The following is a 21,971-nucleotide window of genomic DNA, read 5'->3' on the forward strand; positions in this document are numbered from 1 at the left end:
TGGCTCGTATATTTGAATACTGGGGTCCCAGTTGGTAGAACTGTTTGGGAAGGACTAGAAGGTGTGTCCTTGCTGGAGGGGGCGTGTCACTTTGTTTCCCTGGTCATGCATGATGCTTCTTCATAGCAACTGAAAAGTAACTAAGACAACAAAGTTTAAGTGTAATGATCTTATAAGTAGAATTGAGTTAGGCTACCCACTACTTTTTTTATGCCCAAAAGAAAACTATTTCAGTACAAAATGAAAACTTAATTAGTACAGTTTTCCTTGCAGGTGCATAAGGAGCAGAGAAACTGAGCAGTTACAGGTACTGGGGCCAGTTTGCTCCAGTTATGTTAAGGGTTTGCAGAAAGAATTACAGAACCACGGGGTCCTCACTGTGACCAGGATGTACCAGCTAGCTGATGGTGATTATTGAGTCAAGTGAGAAAAACATAAAAGTTGTTTGGCTTTTATGTTTTCAGGATCTTTGCAGATTGAAAAAGGCACTGTCTTGTCACGTGGTACTAATTTACTGGTAAACAATGTCCCTTAGGTTTTGCTTTGCTGGCCTTGACCTGTAGTCATCCTGTCCCAAAATACTGGATAGGAAGTCCCAGGAACAGACAATTCTTAAACTTTGAGTTGGGCTCTGTTAAGTAGCCCGACACAGTTTCACACATCTCACCCCACACGCTTAGGTGCGGATCACAGCACCGTACACATTACCTCCCCTTTGTAATCTGGAACCTCATCTCCTTATCATCTCACCGAACTGGTATTGACATGCTTGTGTCCAGAAAACCCTATTTCACTTAAGAGTGATCAAAAGCACAAAAGAAACGAATCAGGAAATTGTTCTAGTTGTATTAATCAATAAATATCCTGCAAATGATTGAGAATATCAGACCCATGAGAATGCGTCCACTGTCGTGGAGTAACATTTAAAGTTGATACTATGTAATAAAACTTTCCGTTTATAAGCCCTTTGTATTTGAAGATACTAGCGTGTCTTGGAATTGTGTGATGTCGAGTCTGTTTATTAACTGTGAGTACTTTTATTTGTTCCAAGTAAAATTGGACCTAAATATTAAAAATGATCATTTAACCGAAAGTCCATTCTAAATTTTCTACCTTAACATTTTATTTGGGTCAACTTTTTATGATTATACATCTGCGACCTTATTTTATCAATATAGAGCATATTTGAGTTATTATATGAAATTATCTCATAGGAAGTGTTTTTATTTATTATAGATTGGCTGTGATCCCCACTCTCAGGTCTGAAGTTCTCTGGATTTTTCTTAGCCACGGTTCTCCTTACAGTTCACCTACTTTAAGGTCTTATTTTTAGTAATTTATGTCCTTTTCATCCTCTTCTCACTGATGTCTGGTTGTGTTAATTTAAGATGATCTTGCAGTGTGTGTATAGTCTAGGCTAACATCAGGCTTGCTGGATAGCCCAGGCTTGCTGGATAGCCCAGGCTTGCTGGATAGCCCAGGCTTGCTGGATAGCCCAGGCTTGCCTCAAACTCGAAATTCCTGCGCTTCTGTGTCTCTGGCAGGATCTCTTTTTAAAACTACTTTGGACAGATTTGTCATCGGTCTGGTGAAGAAGGAGCTAGTGGCACAACAACATAGAAACAACCTGAGCAGCACACGCGAAAGGCCCGTGTCGTTGTCAGCCCACGGATGTTCTGGATGAGCAGCAGTTCCAGTTGACCATCTGTGATCACTGTCCTTTGTAAAGTAGCTCTCTTCCTTCCGTCCGGCACAGTGCCAGTCTTCCTTCCGTCTGTCTGGTTTGTCACAGCTTCATCTTGTAGTCAGGATGGGCCTCTAGGATGGAAAGCCGTGGTGGTCATGGTGGTGTTCAGTGTTTGATAAGTTGTAGGACTGAGCTTACCGCGTGCACATTAAGAATCTGCACAGATGTGTGCAGGGTATCAATAGGAAGTGCAGCCCTAAATACCTCTCATAAGCTGTGCAAGTGTCAGCTCACACATGGTCACATCTTCACTCGTTTGTGGGATATCTCAGGCTTTGTACCGTTTTGTTGTAACTGTTTCTCAGGGAAGAAGAACAGAACAGCTGAAATCCAAGGATCCCGTTAGATGCTCAAAGCACAAAGTATGGGGATCTTTGTAGGCAGCGAGTTTTCTTTTGGAGTCCGAAGACTCTCACGTAGGAACTGTTGTAATAAGATTCTGTGTAGCATCATTCTGGGTAGCTTTCATGGTACCAGAAAGTGCCGGGCAAGCTTCCAAGGAAGGGAAGCAACCAGCAATGATGCCTTTTGCGAAAAGACACCGTGGCCAAGGCAGCTCTCACAATAGGAAACATTTAGTTGGGGGCCTTGCTTACAGTTTCAGAGTGTTAGTTTGTTATGTCAGGGAACATGGTGACAACAGGCAGGCCGGGTGCTAGAGAAGTGGCTGAGAGCTGCATTCTGATCTTCAGGCAGGGGCTAGCAGCCCAGGGCCTGGCATGGGCTCTTGAGACCAGAAAGGCCACTCACCCCCAGTAACATATTTCCTCCAACAAGGCCACACTTCTTAACCCTTCTAATCCCTCTTAAGCAGTTTACCAGCTGGGATCAAGTATGCAAATAATTGAGCCCATGGAGCCATTTTTATTTAAGCCACCACACCTTTGAACCATAGCAGTGACAAGTGCAGGACACTGTCCTAAAGGTACAATGGCACAGTATCCTAAGGGTGCAGTAGCGGCCCACGTACCTTGGCAGTAACCAACAGCTCTCTGACTGGACTTAAGGCCTCAACAGCCAGTGGCAGGGAAATCATGCTTCGTATTAGAAACCTAGCCATACCTGGGGCCAGTGAGTCATGCCGTGGATCTGGAGGAGAACCCACCGCCACCACTTTACCAAACCAGGATAATTCCTAACTACGTTCTAAATACTTATCCTTAACCCCACAGATAATTAGAGCTCGCACCCTCTGTCAAAGAAACTTTACTTGGAAACAGACAGAAACCATTTCAAAAAACCACAAATGATCAAAATGCAGAGAACATGAGGGGATCACGTGGTAGCCAGCCCCAACTGACCCACGTACAACATAGCTCTCTTGTCTTAGCTTAAGGAACAATGAGGAAGAGGCGGGCAGAAAGATTTCAAGGGCCGTAGGAGCAGGGTGCTTGTGTGAGACTACACCTAGCAGAGAAGCTACTACATACATCAGTCTCGCCAGTGTGGCTCCTAACATGACTCGGACAAGGGCCACACCAACAGACATGCTCACATGGAAGGGGGGAATGTGAAGAGGCGTCAGGCCTGGACAAGGAGCCAAAGGGATGCTGAGAACCGGAGAAATAACCCCCCCCACACACACACACACCCTCCATTGGTCATCTAGTACCATCAAATGGTGACTGCTGAAAACATATATTTAAGTCACATTATACAGACTGAGCAGGTTATGATTATATATTTAGGAACACATCGTGTGTGTGTGTGTGTGTGTGTGTGTGTGTGTGTGTGTGTGTGTGTGTGTGTGTAGAGTGTATGGCAGAGGGAAAATGGTATAGTTATATTTTATGTTGGAAAAAAAATAAAGATTCCCTGTAGTCTGATGAGCTGGAATTCATCTTTCTCTGATTTTCAGTGTTGTTTATTGGTTTGTTTGACTTTTTTGAGACAGGGTCTCACTTGCAGCTTTGGTTGACCTGGAACTCGAGGTCATTCTCCTGTCTCTGACACCCGAGAGTGAGGATAACAAGCGTATGTCATCACTTCCTGTTACAAGTTTTCATTTAAAATAGTTGATTTGTTAGCTTACATAAGGCTTTTATTTTGTTAGGTAATTTGGAGTTCCTTGTACTGATAGCAAATTACTATCACAGTGAGTGTCTTGGGTGTAACGGTGAGAGGTGAGAATGGGGGAGAGGTCGTACTGCCTGCTCTTTGAGATACATAGTTACTGAGCTAGTGTTAACTGACACAGTGAGTAATATGTTTCAAAATGTCAGACATAAAGAGGGAGTAGTTCTTAATCATATGGAAATCTAAAGCAGTGAGTCACTGCCTATCCCTTACTGTGTTCAAAGTATTAAAACACAAACAGGATTCATATTGGGAATGGCTGAAATACCAGTGAGTAAGGTCACAGTAAACTGTTTCCCAAGAGAAAGTATCAACTTCTTCCTCATAAACACTGATGCTCAGGGAAAGCAAGGAGGCAGCATATGCTTGGAGCTTTGTCATTGTAGAGCATGTGAGGACTTCATTCTCCTTCTCTATTTCTGTGGCCCGGGGCCACCAAGATGATTGTTATAAACGGTTCTCGCAGACTCTATACTGAGGAAACTAAATTAATGGTAGATTGATAACTACTGCACAAGCCATACTAATCGTTTTTATTATAAGGTTGTAAACCTGGGGCAGGAGGGTGGCACAGGGGTTAGGAACACTTTCTGGTCCTGCAGAGGACCCAGGTTTGATTCTCAGCACCCATGTGGTACCTGACAGCATCCTTAAACATACATGTGGTACACATGCAGGCAAGACATTCCTATTAAAAGAAATAAAGCTAAAACAGATTGTTCATTTTTAAATATTTCAAGTTGACTCCCATTCTTGAGTTACAAACATGGCTAACCTCTGTGACTATCCAAGGAACTACACTTTCTAAATATCACTGTAGTGTGTCAGCCCAGTACAAGTCTCTTAGAAATCAGAATCATATTTTGAAGTAATATCCAGGTTTAAAATGTTTCATCTCTGTCTGTGGAGAAACTGATATAATATTGGTATGTGTATTAAGCTTCTCCCTTTAAAATAATTAAAGAATCGGTGACTTTATAAAGGAGCTGGGTAATGTGTTCCCTTAACGTTATGTTTCAGAAAGCTATGCAGTTACTCCCTTTGCTTACATATGCATGAACTGATCTCAATAGGTATCTAATAACAGTGGTTGTCATGGTGACTCACCACCATCTGTAACGGGATCCCATGCCTGCGTCTCTGTCTGATGACAGTGACAATGGATTCGCATACACAAAATAAATAAATCTTTTTAAAAAAAAAAAAAACCTGGTGGTTATATATTGTAGAGGATGCAAACGGGGCAAACAGGGCCAGACAAGGGAGAAACTTTATTGCATACACTCGTAAGAGTACTTCTTCAGAATCTCAGCACTAGGGAAGCCGGGGCACCTGTGCGTGCATACACACACACACACACACACACACACACACACACACACACACACACACACAGAATGGTGGAGAAATCTCTCATACTTGCGGATTGCCTTCACATGAATTTAATTCACTTGTTTCTTTCCCTTAAAATGATTTTCTTATAGCATGATATAAGTGAGCCCCTTATTGTCGTATCTTTTCATTAGCATGCTTGGATCTTTTGCTTCAGAATTGTCTGTCTGGTGAGTATGCATGGTGCAGAGGTCAGAGGACAGCTTGGAGAACTTGGTTCTCTCTGCTTTTAACTCCATGGGTTGCAGGGACCAGGCTCAGGCCTACTGTCAGACACCTACCCATCGAGGCATCTCACCAGCCTGTACCATTTACTCATAATGTATAAATACCAAGTTTAGTACTCGTGGAACGAGACTGGAAGGTATGAGTAATTTACATCAAATAATTTTGTCTCTAAAATTTAAGACTACTATGTTCTATTTAGACTTATTTCTAAGTTATCTTAGACTACCCACCCAAAATTAAACTGAGACTACATTAAAAATGAGAGTCTGGGGAGACGGCCCGGCGGTTAGGAGAACCTACTGCCCATCCAGAAAACCTGAGCTCCACCAGGCAGCCCGAACCCCCTGTAGTTCAGTTTTAGATCTGATAACCTTTGTCCTTTGCAGGCACCTGCACACATGTGCACATGAACATATGCAGGCACATATTCATAAATACAAAATATGCAGAAATAAAAACAAACAGATTGAAAATAAGATCGCTTCCACAAGGGTTGGGGATTTAGCTCAGTGGTAGAGCGCTTGCCTAGCAAGCACAAGGCCCTGGGTTGGGTCCCCAGCTCCGAAAAAAAAAAGAAAAAAAAAAAAAAAAAAAAAAAAGATCGCTTCCACAAGTAGAGCTTTCTGTTAGGAGGCAGGCAGTGTCGTGACCTCTCCACTACCTGAGTAGCCTTGTTTCTAGATGTAACCTAAATGAACAAACCTTAGCACAGACTTGAAGTTAATGGGACTACCTCCAGTTACAGAAAAAGAAGAAACGAGAGTGCACTGTTTGACAAATACTCCCTAGAAATGTTGATTCTTGGGTATCAGACCATCATACTGAAAGTCAGCTCCCAGGAGTACATATGCCGTTCCTTATGCCGTGCGTGAGTAGCTAGTAAAGTTCGGGAGGCATGCCTCTGCCGCAGTCACTAGGTGACCACGGTGGAGGCCCATATGGAGGACCTCTGCCCTGGAATATGGTGCGTTTCAAACTCTAGTGAAATACAGAGCCATCAGCGTGCGCACTAATTTCCAAACAGCTGCCGCATTAAGTCTTAGATAATGAGCCCAAGCCCAGCTGGAACCGAGTGGCAGTTACTCCTTATTCTTGTTAGTCACTCGTGAATGGGACACCAGGTGCAGCTGCTGCACTGTGAAAAGAATCCAACCTTGTAGACAGCCCTGGCATTCCCGTCTTGACTTTCGAGGAGGCTTTCATTCTTCCAGTGGTATTTACCTCAACAATCCAAGTACAGATACTTAATGGCAGTTCGTACTTACGCTACAATTTTACAAAAGTCTTTGAATCCTTTTGCCAATAAAATATCAAAATCAATATTTTAGCCGGAGTACAAAGCTCATGTTTAATTGAATCCCTACTGTTGTGTCTTTCCACTGGTGTTCGAGTCGTGGGAACGACTTTTTAAGTTTCTTCCCAGCATGATTCATTTTGTGCCTCTCCTATCCCCATTTTTACTTGCAAGTGTGGTGGGTGGTTCACCGTCGGAGCCTCAGGTTGGTCCTGTGCCGTGTGTCGTAGTGAAGGTTCTGCCGCTTCACAGAACGTCCTGAAGCAGCATCCCTGAGTCACAGAACAAGCCTGCGTGTTACACAGGTGCTCCTCTGCCATCCTAGAATAAATATGGGTGTTTAATGGTGGACAGCATAGTAAAACTGTATTCCAGATATGAGCAGTTGTGAGGGAAGCAGAGGTCTTCAGCCCAAACACTGTTGGTCTCTGAACCCTCCTTGAAGCGTTCTGTTCTAACCCCACCTTCAGGAACTCCTTCACAACTTTAACATCAGCCGTGTTACGTCTTTTACTGGACTGTGTTTAGGTCGGACGTATCCTCAGATGTTTGTCTTCAGAAATTCACTTATTACCATCCAGACATTTCTTGCCTATGTGAAAGTCGCTTCCTCTAAACCCCTTAATCCACTTTCCCCCTGCTCACCCAGAGAATGTGTGTGGGGTCTGATTCACATTAAGAAGCTGTTTTTCTCTTTGTCTTGAGCACAGATGTTTGCATAGGACCTCCTTCTCCATTAAGTGCCTTTCTAGTGGAATCTTCCCGATCCTCAAACCTCATGTGTGCTTTCAGTAATGAGAGAGCAGAATTCCCTCTGCTCCTAAGCGTCTGCTTAGTCACCTGTTTGTCCACAAGCTTCCATCTCTAATCAGCCATTATTATCCTTGCCGCTGCCCCAAGAGAAAAACTGTCAGTGCCGCAGCCCTGCATTGCCAAGCGCTGGTGCCGTGCTTTCCGGAGAAGAAGCAATGTCTGTCACTCTGAACCTGCTTTGTGTGCCCCTGTGAAGGGTCTGTAACTACATGCTGACTATGCATTTCACCCAGTGTGCTGACTTTCAGGAGGATCGTTGTGAGTTCAAGGTCAGTCTGAGCTACATAGTGAGTTCCAATCCAGCCTAGGCTACAGGTGTGAGACCTTGTTTAAAAACAAACAAACAAACAAACAAGTTAATAAACAAACCACATTCCTGCCGTGTCGTTTACAACACTGTTATGACAAGGACCCAGCCCTCACCTCATGCCTCACTTCGCTCTCGCCCCTTCCCCCACTCCAGGCTTTGCTCATGCTGTTCCTTATACCTACAATGTTAGTGCGATCCTGCTCCAACCTGTTCCACCCCTCCATCTTTCCTCAGCTTTGCTTTCTTCAAAGTGTTCTCCGAGGAACCATTTTGCAGCCTACCTGTTTTTGCAGCTTCTGTCTTGTGCTGTAGACTTTCTCATGGATGTACGTGATGTGTTCCCCGGGCTGACCTCAAACCTCCTGAGCTCCAGAGACGCTCCCTGCCCCAGCCTCCCTGGCTCTAAGCCTACAGGTGCGTGTGTTTGTGCTGGTCCATTCACACTTCTATTATAAACACGTCATCAGACCTCCCAGGAGTAGGTTTGTCTCCAAAATCTGAAACATCAATTAGTTAATTATTTGTAACCCAGTACAAAGTGACTGGACTATAAATGGTCACAGTGTTCTCATTACTTAAAGCTGCACAGAGTGTTACAACTGCTCAGTTCCTGGAATTGTTAAAGTAATCATGGGGTCAACCTTCTTCAACACACAGATAGATCAATCTTAGGCAAATTTGGAGTTTAAGAAAAGGATTTAACATACGTGTGAGCATGGGAATTGGGGACAGAGGGAGGACATGAAGTGGGCTTCTCAAGCTGCATCATCCCAAGACCAGCTGGTCTTTGTATCACTGCGTAAAACATGGCGTTGTCTGCTGATTTCTGCACCCACTCCCTCCTGTTTGGCTGTCATGGGCCCATTGTTACTTCTGGTAGTTCACGATGTGTTCTTCACTGTAGGTGTTCTAACCAGTTCTCTCTGTGTACAGCATGGTGATCTAGTTCACACACATTCTAGATGTACTACAGGTTAGCGTGTGCCTGAAATGTCACGTATCCCCGTGCCATTGAATACACACGTCATCGATTGCCCCCCTACTACATTTTAATGGGAATAGGGCCTCAGTGTCCAGGGAAGGCTGAATGCTGGCAGCTTTGTACTTCCTGTTGAGCCCAGCGGTATACAATATTACCACACCCAGATTCTTTTAAAGAATTAAACTAATTTGTGTTCAGGTAAAGCTATGGGGTTGTGCCTGGCCCGTGGTGTAAGTGCAGCGTGTTTCTCAGATGCTTCCTATGGCTGTTGTTCTACAGGCCTGCGGGCATCAGAGTAAGGAGTGTTGTTTATTAGCCACGCCCATGCTCCATGCCTTCTCCCTTCGTCGCTGCCACAGTTCCCATCCTTCAAGGCTCAGTCGATGCCTGTGCTTCCCAGACCGCCCCTTCCCCATCCTTGGATTCGATGGTATTTTGTTCTCCTAGCATTTGTTACAGTGACATTCATGCAGCTCTGTACAAGATGGCAACTGAAGCAGGAACACTTAAGGCATCCCTAAAATTTGGAAAATAATATGAGATATGATAGCTTGTCTAAGCTCATGAAAAAGGAACAGGAGGGCTGGACTGGACTTTATGCAGGTCACTGCGATGAGGAAAGGTCAGTGCTTGAGGTCAGCATTTGATTCTCACAGCATTTACATTTAAGAACTGTGTGTGTGGCACAGTTACTGACTGGTAAAGAGGCAAGGAAGGGTCTCTTCCCACACACCGTGTCCCCCTCTCCCGTCCATGTAGTAACCCACCACCCACTAGAGAAAACACTGACTCGTTTCCTAGATGCTCGTGAGTGCTGTTCATAAAACTGTGCAGTTAATGGGTCATTGAAATGGTAAGGATTTAAGAATTGCGTTGCTTTGTTTAAAGAGTATACGTCTGAACTATGTCCCACAGTCGTTGGCTGTAAAGTTGTGCCCCTTTCGGCTAACTATAGTGAGGAAAATACTAAATTTTAGCCAGTATAATGCAGAACACAGACTCTGGGGGCAGATTGGCGAGGGATTGTGTCCTTATGCAGGTAATCAGCCAGCAGGCACATCCGTGACATCAGCTCCTGACTCCATGGGGGTGACAGTGGGCTTCTTGGAGTTCTTTCAAGAATAAAACATGAGACAGGTACAGGACAGAAGGGACACACTGAGAAATAGACCGATTACAAACTCAGGACCAACCTTTTTATATTCTTAGAATGAACTAATACTTTAAGATCTGTAGTTTGTACTTTTTTATTTTTGATGTATTTTAAGTGAAACTCACATAAATTAGCCGTTTTAGAGTGAGCAGTGCACCAGCATCTGGCATGTTCAGTGTTGCAAGCACTACCTGGCTTGACCTCCAGAATATGTCGGTCCCACTGAAGGAAACGCTGTAACGTACAGCTAAAGAAGCGCTCCCTGTTCCTCCTCCCTCTGTGGCAGCCATCAGTCTGCATTCTGGTTCGATGAGCCTACCTTCTGAAAGCACTTCTTCATAACTTTAATATCTTACCCTTTTCACTTAGAGATGCATGCCTTCTTCTCTTTAAGGAGGAATAGTCTGTTCTACATACATACCATGACTATCCGTTGATGAATTTCTGGCATGTTTCATCCTTTGACTGTGCTAGTGTACGGTATTTGCTTAAATACTGTCTTCAGTTCCTTGAGAAACGTGCAAGTGTGTTCCGTTGTAAATGCACTTACAGTCGCAACAGCCATGTTTTGAGGGCCCTGATTCCTCTTTCTCGTGAACACGGTTTAATGAGATCTGTCCTAGTAAACACAAGGCAGCGCTTGCCTGTGCTTTTGATCTGCATTTCCCCATGGCTGTTCCAAGCACTCTTTACGTGTATCTCCATTTGCATACCATCCTTATTCAATGTAATTCTCAGATTTGTGTGTGTGCTCTAGATCTCTCCTTCACTGCTGCTCTACCTGTATCTCAAATATCGATACTTTGTTTCATTTTTAATCCACTTTAAATGTATTTTTAAAATTCTTTTTGGACACTCTGATTTCTGTTCTGGGTTTTGTTCCAGACCCTTGGGCTTTGTTGTGTGTTTGTTTTCTGCATTCTTATGTATTTTTTCATGATTTTATCCTAGAGTATTTTGAGTTTAGCCTTTACAGAGCTTCTTCCAAGTATGTTTTTCATTATACAAGCATCATTTTTTCCCTTTAATCTTTTTTACATTCTTCCTGGTCTGCCCTCAAACAGTTTCTCATCCCATTTCTCTTTCCTTGTCTCCAAGAGGATGACCTCAGCTCCACCCCCAGCCCACCAGGTCTTCCCACTCTCTGGCGCCTCAACAGACTTCTCTCACTGAGGCCAGAGCAGGCAATCCTCTGCCGTTATGTGTCAGGGGCCTTGGACATGCTGCCTGGTTGGTGGCTCAGTATCTGAGAAATCTCAGTGGACCAGGTTAGTTGAGACTGCTGGTCTTCCTATAGGCTCATCCTCCTCCTCAGCTTCTTCTGGCCTTTCCCTAATTCAACCACAGGGGGCCCCTGAGTTAAGTCCATTGGTTGGGTGTAATTATCTGCATCTGTCCCAGTCAGCTGATTGTTAGGCCTCCTGGAGGGCAGCCATGTTAGGCTCCTGTCTGTGAGCACACCATAGCATCAGTAATAGTGTCAGGCCTTGGAGCCTCCCCTTGAGCTGGATCCCAAGTTGGGCGGGTCAGGTCACTGTGCTCTCCATTTTTATGTTTTCATTTAAATTCTTTGAGAATTCATACATGTGTACTGATTGTACATCATTTTATTCCTCCTTTTTTTCTTTCCCTCCTCCAGGTCCTCCTGTTTTCCTCTACTCCCTCTTAAATTCATAACCTCTTCTGTAATTAATATTTTGATACACACGCAAACCTGTGGTCAGGGTGAGCAGGTGTGGGCCTCCACAGATGAACACAGGTGGCTGCTGTGGGCCTGAGACTGTTTGTATGATAATGTACATATTGTTACATTCCTCCTCTGAGGAATCTCTTCCCTGTGAACATTAATGCTCCATGATAATCAGGGACAGCATGATTCTGGGAGGCGAAGGTGTGGCTAAACAAAATGGTAAATGGTGGGACTGTTAGGAGAGCCCTTAAGGATGTGGGAAAGAACTCTAAAAACCATGAGTTCAAAAATATGTAACTTCTCAACTATGAAAAATATAAAGATACAGTATGAGTTATATGAGGGGCTTCACTAATCTAAAAGAGCTAAAGCAGCTGCACTATGAGCCAGCCTGTGAGAAAGGTAATAGAGAAGGGATTTAGGGAGTGGCGACTGCAGGAGATCCCACACAGCTAAGTTTTGCTTGCAAAGATAGATTTTGGTGTACAAGGTCAGCCTGGGATAGAGGGAATTTAGGTCCAGGACCAGGTGTGGTAGAAATAGTAATTTCAAGGCAAGGTCCTACCCAGCTAGTGTATCACCTGTGTTTAATAAAGGCAGACATCTGAATTCTTTTGCAGTGTTTTTTTAAAAAAATGTGCTTGACTGTCTCCTAAGAATTAAGGGCTGGGGTCACAGAATGCTGATTCACAGGCTAATCAAAAGGAAGCCTGAAGTAAATGACTGGATTGATATGTGAAATAGAAGACCAGGCTTATGATCTGCAAGAGATGAACACCCAGAGAATTTTTTTAGAATAGCAAGGGAGAACTGCTTGGAGAACTGTCTCCAAGAAGAAAATAGAGAGAGCTGTCTGGAGATCTCCAGAGAAAGCAGAACAGACAGAAAGCAGTCTGAAAAGCTGTCTCCAGCAAAGCAGAGGCTGCCAGCTTAGACCCATGGTTTGACTTCGAGTCCCAAGTTTTACCGCTCCCAGACAGCCCTTCTCTCAGAGGCCCTCTCCAAGCTGACCTGGTCCTTGGCAGGTTCCTGATCATTTCAGCTTCATTTCTCCAAGATCTGTGTCCAGAGTGTGGGATATATTCAGGAAAAAAACAAAACAAAACAAAACAAAAAAAAAACCCTTCAGTTTGGGGAGGCAACCGAGGGCTGTGACAATATGCTGGCTGTATTGTTTGGGGAGTCTGTTGGAATCCCTTGACCAACAGCTCAAAGGGAAGTTTTCCATGCCTCGTACTATTTCTTTTAAAAAAAATATTTTACGTTGATGTGTAAGGGTATCCTGCCTGTGTGTGTCGTTCTCCGTGTATGTACAGTGTTCACAGGAGCCAAAAAAAGGTGGGGAGATGCCTGGATCTAGGGGTGCAGACAGTTCTTAGCTGCCATGGAAGGGCTGGGACTTGAACCTGGGGTCTCCGGAGGAGCAGAAAGTATGAACCGCTAAGCCATCTCCCCAGTCCGGGACTGAGGTTCTGTGAGATGGTCTGTAGTCTCCCACAGTAATTACAGTTTTTGCTGCTATAGTCTCAAAACCTCAATGGAAGAGAACGCCCATTGTATTTGTGAATATTTTTATTGTCTCCATTTTTGTTACTGTTTCTCTGTGTTATTTTCTGTCTTTTTCAATTTAAATTCTTTTCCAATTGCATTTATTTATTTTACCAACTGTTGTGTGTAAACACGGGAGACATGCGTGCCTCAGAGGACAATTTACAGGAGTTGTGTGTGTGTCCTGGACATTGAACTGGGGTGGGGGTGGGAGACTGACAGTAGGTGCCTCTCCCCGAGCCTCTTCACTGACTCCCGGTTTAGAGGACTTTTAGAGGCAGCCTTTTAAGTCAGTCCTATCAGTGAACGTTTTAAATATGTTTTTTTTTCTTTCATACTTGTAAGAATTATCTTCCTCTTCATTCTTGAAAACCGTATTCTCCGGATACGGGTTCTTAGCCACAGTTCCCGTTACTCTGCACTGCCCACTTTGTGGTCCCAGTGGGAATCATGTGGCTGATAGTTCTCCAATTCTTTTGTGGATATGACTTCATCTTCTCAAGTTGCTTTCAAAATATTTTGTTAATTATACTAGATGGATATCTGTGGGCTTTATCTTACGGGGTTTCTTGACTCTAAAAGTCTGTCTCCTGACAGAAGTTGTTTTTCGCCATGGTTTGTTGAGTTCTGCGTTAGCTGCCCTCTCTCTCCTTTATTTCTTAGACTGTTACAGCCCAGGTGCCCGGCATCCCTTGTTCCTGTTCTAGCTTCTGTCTCTCTCTTCTCCATTCTCCATTCTGCTGTTGAACCCGTTCGCAAGGTTTTTACTTCAGTTACTATATGTTAGCTCTAAAAGTCTCCTTTTGGTTTGCTTAAGCTTTTACTGTTCATCTTACACGCGTGGGCATTTCGCCCGCATGCATGTCTGTATCACGTGTGTCCTGGTGCCTGTGAGGTCCAGGAGAAAACAATGGAAAGGCTCCTTTCTTTATACCTTGTGACTAGGGCTGAGTCAGAAGTAAAAGCATGCACCACCATGCCTGGGTGTTGGCAAATTTTAATCAACCAAGAAGTAAATCCTAAGTAGATTTTTTTTTAAGTTTCCATAAGATAATTTCTTTTCTAAGTATATTTTATTTGTCTGCATTTAAAGACTTTTCCTGTTGCTGTAACCAAATACCTGACAAGAAGCAATTTACTAAAGGTTCGTTTTGACTACTGTGTGAAGGAGATGCAGTCCACCCTGACAGAAGATCCCAGCAGCTGGAATAAGAGACTGCTCACATTGGCATCTTACCTCAGGAAACAGAAAGTGGGGCCTGGCTTAGAAACCCGAAAACCCACTTGTTTCCTTCAGCCGGGTTCCTCCTCCTAAACTGTCTGCACCTTTTCAGAATAGTGCCACTGGCTGTTCAGACACAAGAGCCTGTCTGGGGACATTTCACGGTCCACTCACACAACACAGGAGTCTGGTGTGTGGTGTGTGTGTGTGTGTGTGTGTGTGTGTGTGTGTGTGTGTGTGTGTGTGTGTTCGTTCGAGGGTTACTTGAGACAGAGGGAATTCTTCCATTAGGACATGAGTGACTTTGGTTTTTTTGTAGTAAAGTTTGTAAAAATAAAACTTTTAAAAAGGTAACAAACTTTCGGCTTTCCTTTTCTTGCAGAGAGGGCAATTGCAAGACACGAAGTCCGAGAGATTGAACAGCGCCACACGATGGACGGCCCTCGGCAGGATGCCACTCTGGATGAAGAAGAAGACATCGTCATCATTTATAACAGAGTGCCCAAAACTGCAAGCACCTCGTTCACCAATATCGCCTATGACCTGTGTGCAAAGAATAGATACCACGTTCTTCACATCAACACTACCAAAAACAACCCAGTAATGTCATTGCAGGATCAGGTAATTACCATGGAGCGGCTACACACGTACTTTCTGACATCTCTGCATTTGGTATTGCGAGGGATGAAGTAATATTTGTGGGGGAGGTGGGGTTTTTTTTACACAAATTTACAGTTTTCCTCACACTTGACATATTTTCTTGCATCTAGACTGTAGTCAGAAATTAGTGAACAGGTAAACAGATGTTCTAGACAAGGTTTTGCTATTCTTCAGTATGGAGTCTCTTCTTTGTTGTTTGTTGGTCCAGACAAGGTCTCTCTGTAGTAACTGGCTATCTGGAGCTTGCCGTGTAGACTGGGCTAGCCTCAAACTCACAGACGTCCACATCATGCCCAGCTCGGAGTTGCTTTTGTTTTTTGTTTTTTCAGCTTGATAGGTTTCTTGCCGCAGAAGTTATTTCGTTGTGTCACATTGCGGTAGGGAGGTATTGGCTCCATACCTGTGCCTGTTCTGAATGCCTCCCGAGTGTCATCTTTGGTGCCTCGGGTAACTATCGGCCATAAACCAACATCCTGGAGAACAGACCACCGTGGCTGTGTCCTAGGTAAAACCTCAGCTTTCAGTAGATGAACAAAGGACAGGGAATCTGAAATACAGGATGTTGTCAAGTGGGGTCTAGTTTATCCATGTCGTCCAAAAACCTAGAATGGCGACTGTAATTACCAAGTTCGTGTTGTAAATATTGAAGGCCATGGGTACTTGACCATCCTGAAACGACACTGAGATTCCCCAGGAACCCAGGTGCCTATTGGAGAAGCTCCATTAGATGTTTTTATAGCCATGCTACTGCTAGGCTTCAGCTGTTTGGAGGCGGTGGACGTGGCTGTTACAAATGGGCTGTTTTCTCACATTCAACTCATCTACAACGCTTACACAGAACAGGGATAAAGTCGGTCCATGTTCTTGGCAGAGAGCTGTTTAAGGCTAATGGAATCATCCACCCGTCTGCTTTCTGACTATCTGTAGGATCACTTATTATTTTTATAGAACCAAAAATAAACGTCTGTAGCCAAGCCAAATAATTCTTCTGTAAATGAGAAGAAACATAAGCTTTTTTAAACTGTTGGTCATTTAAAAAAGAAAAAGGAACAGAATTGTTCACTGGCATCTCAAGGGCGGCACGCTGGGCGTTCCTTGCACACCGTGCAGTGGTTTATGGTGGTGCATTGCAGCACACGCTTGATCTCAAAGGCTCGTTCCTCTCCGAGTAACTTCAGAGTTCCTCAGCAGTACCTTTTATTTTTAACGTGAAATTATTTGTTCAATTTTTACTTTTTCTGTGTCCAATCTTCCAGAGTTTTCTGGCAGCTACAAGGTATCTGGCAGTGGCGTCCCTGGTTTTTTTCCTCATGAAATCTAAGTGTGGAGACACTCACCACACATGACATTTATCAGCACTGTGTAGACGCATTTCCCAGTGGCGTGTGGATGGGATACAGCTTGTTTTCCTTCATCGGCCTGGCATTTATACACTGGGAGAACACAGCCGAGAAGCAGACTCGCCATCCTAAAGCAGTTGCCTTGTACAGGGAGCAGCGCTGAGACCTTCTTTTCTAGAACACTCTAGGGAAGTAGGCTCAAGCATTAAATGGCACACTCCAAATGTCAGCTGGTGGTTCAAAACCGGGTCCAAGTCAGGAGTGGCTTACGCAGGTGTCCTCTGAGATGCAGAACGTGTAAAGTTTACGGATCTCATGCACAGAAGCCATTTTCTAAAAACAAGCCATGATCGAGCTCCTGTCCTTAACATGGTGTGTTTAAAGGGCTTTTAATTCAGCCCAAGAGGCTTGGTCTGAATGTAAAGTGAAAACTACCATAATTTTAAAGTCAGGTTTCAGGTATCTCCATCTTCTATGCTACACTTTGCTTGGATGTCACACTTTCATCGTGCTGACCAATGGCAATTCAGGATGGCTTTACTCTTCTTCTCTGAGCAAATAACTCCCGGTTGATGTGGTAAGAGCGCTGCTGCCCTGCAGAGCCTGCGTTTACAGCCCAGGCGGCTCGTGCAGAAGCCGGGGCTGAGCGGAGACCCTGATCCCTGTGGGTGCTCCCGAATCGGCATCTTGAGCAGCTTGTCAGCACCGCCCATCTTGAGTACCGGGGTAAAGCACTGCAAGCTTAGTTACCCTTCCTGAGGTTCAGAGGCAGCGCTAAACATTTCAGTCAGCACAGAGCTGTCCTGTGAGATGGCAGCAGGGCCTCACCCACCCTCGCAACGTTGTCAGCTTGCACACGAGATTCTCCCACGCCTTATTTACCTTAGTGACGGGATTTATACAGACAGTGCCACATTTTTCTGGAGAAATACCAATGAAAGAAAAGGCCAGCACATGCCTTTCAAGGAGCTTCTTATAATTTCCTCGGGCGTCTGAGACATACAGTCAGAATTGTTAAAGCATCAGCGTGTGATAATCTCACTACAAGGTTTTACGTGGCGTAACCCGAACAAAGCACGTACTCACATCATGGACCTTCCTGCAAAACAACCCCCCTTGTCTTTTCTAAAGTCCAGTGTCGTGACAGCCAGACAGGATGTGATGCTAGGGTGAAAAGTCAGACGGCAGGAGACTGAGGCGCAGACGGCAAGGATGTGTGATCTGTAACTGGTCCTTGCTCATAAACAGTACACAGTGCGGCATTTAAGAACGAAGTGTGGTGTGCGCCATTCTCAGGCATGAGAGCAGTGAGTATGTCTGAACGTAGAACGAGAGACCGTGTCCTGGCAGTCGCTGTGTCCTCACAGTTAGCGTCCACGTAAGAGTTTATGGGTGCCGGTACCACACTGCTTCTACTCGTTTGGTTTAAAGGATGTTTACTTACTGCCCTGGATAGGCTCAGTGTACACAGGGGTGGTCCGCCCCAGGCTCCTGTCTGGAATGAAGCCGCTGGGACAGAGGAAGAAGAAAGGGTTTGAAGGAGATTAATAGAGTAGACAGCACAAGAAATTAAGTAGTTAAAATGAAGTGACTTTTGTGAGTTAGGTTTTTGAGGTGACCCTTAATTTAGATGATTAAAAAGAATTGTCAAAGGTTAGAGAGGTGGCTCAGTGGTTAAGAGCACTGGCTGCTCTTCCAGAGGACCCAAGTTTGATTCCCAACAACCACATGGTGCCTCACAGCCATCTCTAACTCCAATTTCAAGGGATCCGAGTCCCTCTTCTTGTATCTGTGAGCATCAGGCATATATGTGGTACACAGAAACATACAGACAAACATTCACACATAAAAATAGAATAGTTCTTTTTTTTTAAGGGGGATTAAAAAACATCTTCAGAGAACACCCTGTGAATGTTCCTAGTAGGTGTGTGGGCTTTCTTAAATCCATGCTGTTCTCATATTTTTAAGTTGATTATATGTGACCAGTCTTGGTTTAAACATTGCAAGTATCTTGCCCTATAGGACCACATAAGTCTATTGTGTGTGTGTGTATATGTGTGTGTGTGTGTGTGTGTGTGTGTGTGTGTGTGTGTGTGTGTTGTGTGTGCGTGTGTGTGTGTGTATGTGTGTGTGTGTGTGTGTGTGTGTGTGTGTGTGTGTGCGTGTGTGTGTGTGTGTGCCTGTGTGTATGTGTGCGTGTGTGTGTGTTTCTTTAACTTACTCTCAAGCTGACTTTTGTTCGTTTTTTTTAGAGCTTATAGTTTGCTTGTGCTGCAGATACTTCTCAGAGCAACAAGCTAGCTAAGCATCTGCGACCTCTTATGTGTATCTAGATACTGGTTAACATGCAGGTTCTTACTGGGCTGATTGTAAATTTTTAGATGTTCCACTTGATGTTCATGGAACAGTGAATTACAATAATCCAGTAGCGGTATATAAAGATGCATGTTAAGATCTTCCCGTCAAGTTGTATTTTCATGTTCTTGCTTTCCCTACAATATCCACGTGCCTTGTCCAGGCCGTACACCCATTCTACAGCACTCTTGTCTACTGCGCCAAGCTCACACCAGGTAGATGAAACCGCTTTCTAGGTCGTTGACCCTGCCTCGCCTGTCTCCCTTCAGGACATCTGCTCTTACCTTTTTGTAGAGTGCATTTCTCTGTCCGTTGTTTTTGTGTTGTCCCTTTGCTGTTTCCTGTGAAGTGGCAGGCTCCCTTTGGTGTTTCCTGTGAAGTGGCAGGCTCTTGGACCTTGCCTAGCCACCCTGTGTTGTGTTAATTACCACATCCATGGTATTGGGACCACATCACCCCTAGTACTGGTCAGTTTATACAATTATCTTACATATTAGTTTGACTTCTCCTGTTTTCCTCTATCGTAGTGTAAGCACCTTAAGGGCAGACATCCTGTTTGTCCACCATGTGCCCCGTGCTATGTGCCTTGAATGGTGACCAAGACATGGAAGATACTTGACATATTTTGTCACTTGACGCATGTGTAAGCAAATGAGCCACTCTAGGTTTTGGTGGTGGGCCTCAGCTACCCTCAGTGCCATGGCTACAGCTATAAGCAGAGTAGACCCCCTGGTTGACGAGAGTTTATCTCTACTCCTGGCTGATTTAGGACTCATCCCCCAAAGCAGCTCAGATCTGAACCTCAGACCCACTGCCGTGTGTTGGAGGTCAACTCCGTACCTTCTATCCGCACACTGCTTTTCCCCTTCGTGTAGAACATCTCCTCCCTGGTTTAGACTCAAAAAATATGCCCGTGGCTATACAAGAAATTTATTTAAAGTAAATTTATCAGTAGGAGTTGGCGTATAGTAATTACTCACACTAATAATAGTCTTCATCTTAATAGACAGTGATTACAAAGTTGGAAGAAGGCCAGGGCATTCAGGAGTCCTCCTGCTCCTTCAGATCCTGGAAGTGAGCTCTTCTGTGAAGGCGGATGCTAGAGTGCAGAGGTGAACTTACCGAGAACGTAGGCCACATCCTTGCATTCGTGTGCTGGTGCTGCCTTGGCTTTTTTTTTCTTTTTTCTTTTTTAGTGTTGGTTCAGGTCTGATTCAACAAGCAAATAAATCATGTCCCACCACCCGCACGCCTTCCGCTCTCCCTGAAGGTGGATTGTGATTACTTGCTGGCCCAGCCATGCCTGAGTTATAAAGCCTGACAGAAGTCGTAGTTTAGAATCTGCTCCAGGCTAGCCATAAAAGTGTTATTTTCATGTACTGTATCTAACTGCTCCTTCCGAACCATCCCTCTTAATAGCATGCTTCAATCAGAGTGTGTCGAAACTGAGTGCTCTCTTCTCCCTTTGCCAGTGTCCAGTGCTTACAGCCTCCCAGTCATGAGCTGCTGTTGGGTTTGACTGCCCTTCACCTGGTATGAAAGGAAGAATCTATAAAGTGCACTGGTTACTCAGCCGGGCCTGCAGGCCGCATCCGCGCTGGAGAACACCAGAAGAAAACAGACTGGAGACAGCAGGCAGTGCAGGAGTGAGAGGGCCGGAAAGGACAGATGAGGAACTGACTGGACGGAGGGAAGGTGGAGACAGTTAAGAGATAGAAGATAAGCATTATTGTGGCTAGGAGGGAAAGTGTCACAACAGTACTGTAAAAGGGAAGCCTTCAGACTCGCCATTCTGTAAAGGCCTACCTACAGCATCTCCATGGAGAAGAGCCTTGAGGAAGGCCGTGTAAAAGTCCTGGGCTTAAGCGGCTCTCCAGAGGGGAGAGTGAAGCCCTGCCTAGCCCTGCTGACAAGGTTTGTTTGCCCACACTCCCCGTACAGAGGGGCTAAGCCACAGCCCTTTTCTTTTCTTTTTTTTTTTTTTTTTTTTTTTTTTTTTTTTTTTTTCTTCCGAGGCTGGGGACCAACCCAGGGCCTTGCGCTTCCTAGGCAAGCGCTCTACCACTGAGCTAAATCCCAACCCAGCCCTTTTCTTTATTGTAGACTTTCTTTCTCCTCCTGGTGGCAGGGACAGCTGCTCTTCTCTCCAGGCTCTCCTTGGGGTGTGCTGCTTCATTGCAGGCCTGAAACAACAGGGCTGATTGACATAAACTAAGCCTCTGAAGTCAGAAGGCAGAATAAACTTCCTGGTAAAGTGGCTGAGTTATCTGTTATAGAAAGCACACGCTGTATAGGAAAGAGATCGGTGTGTCTGGGAGAGTTCAACGGTAACAGTCTTGGGGAATTTAAAAGCAGTAATAATCTACCGGAAATTGTAATGTCAAATTTAGGTAAAGCTTGGAGTCCTACACAGATACCCGTACTTGGCCTCTTGGTTTTACTCCTCAGTGCTTAGCGGCCCGATGAGACTGAAAATAGTGAAACAAGCGAATCTCCCAGATGAGGACTGAAGTGTCTGTCTGTGGGACTGCGGTGGCGGTAATCATAGTGGAGTGGAAGCTGAGTTATGATGGGAGGAACGAATAAGTCCATAAGGAATCAGGAATACAGCAACAGTGCTTGGAGATTTTAGAGGGAGAAAATCATTTCCTTGAGTGCTAGGAGTCCAACCTAGGTGTCAAGCATGGTAGACAAGTAGTGTTGTACGGTAGTCTGAGGAGGTTTGGCCCCCATAGACTCGCATGTTTGAATGCTTGGCCCATAGGGTACCATTAGGAGGTGTGTCCTTGTCAGAGTATGTGTGCCCTTGTTGGAGTAATATGTTGCTATGGGGACGGGGTGTGAGGTCCTTTATGCTCAAGCTGTGCTCAGTGTGGCACCCAGCCTCCTCCTGCTGCCTTTCTTTTCAAGATGGAGAACTCAGCTCCTTCTCCATGTTTGCTCAGCCCCTCTCATGTCTGGTGCTGTGCTTCCCACCCTGAGAACGGACTAGATCTCTGAGACTGTAAGCCAGCCCTAATTAAGTATTTTCCTTTATAGAAGTTGCTTTGGTCATGGTGTCTCTAACAGCCATCAGACCAAACTAAGACCCCTCTTCACGCTCTGTACTCCAGTGCAGTGGTGAACTCTTCACGCTCTGTACTCCAGTGCAGTGGTGAACT

General features: G+C 44.7%; 1 protein-coding gene across 1 annotated transcript in view; it reads left to right on the forward strand.

Annotated features, from left to right (window-relative positions):
* The window catches only part of Hs2st1 (heparan sulfate 2-O-sulfotransferase 1), a 140,257-nt gene that overhangs the window by 85,639 nt on the left and 32,647 nt on the right, over positions 1 to 21,971 (forward strand). Inside the window, exon 2 of the mRNA XM_032897235.1 lies at positions 14,838 to 15,076. Within this exon, the coding sequence (XP_032753126.1) occupies positions 14,838 to 15,076 (239 nt within the window). The remainder of the gene's footprint in view (positions 1 to 14,837; positions 15,077 to 21,971) is intronic.

The sequence above is a fragment of the Rattus rattus genome, chromosome 3 (genome assembly GCF_011064425.1).
Source record: "Rattus rattus isolate New Zealand chromosome 3, Rrattus_CSIRO_v1, whole genome shotgun sequence".
Taxonomy (NCBI): domain Eukaryota; kingdom Metazoa; phylum Chordata; class Mammalia; order Rodentia; family Muridae; genus Rattus; species Rattus rattus.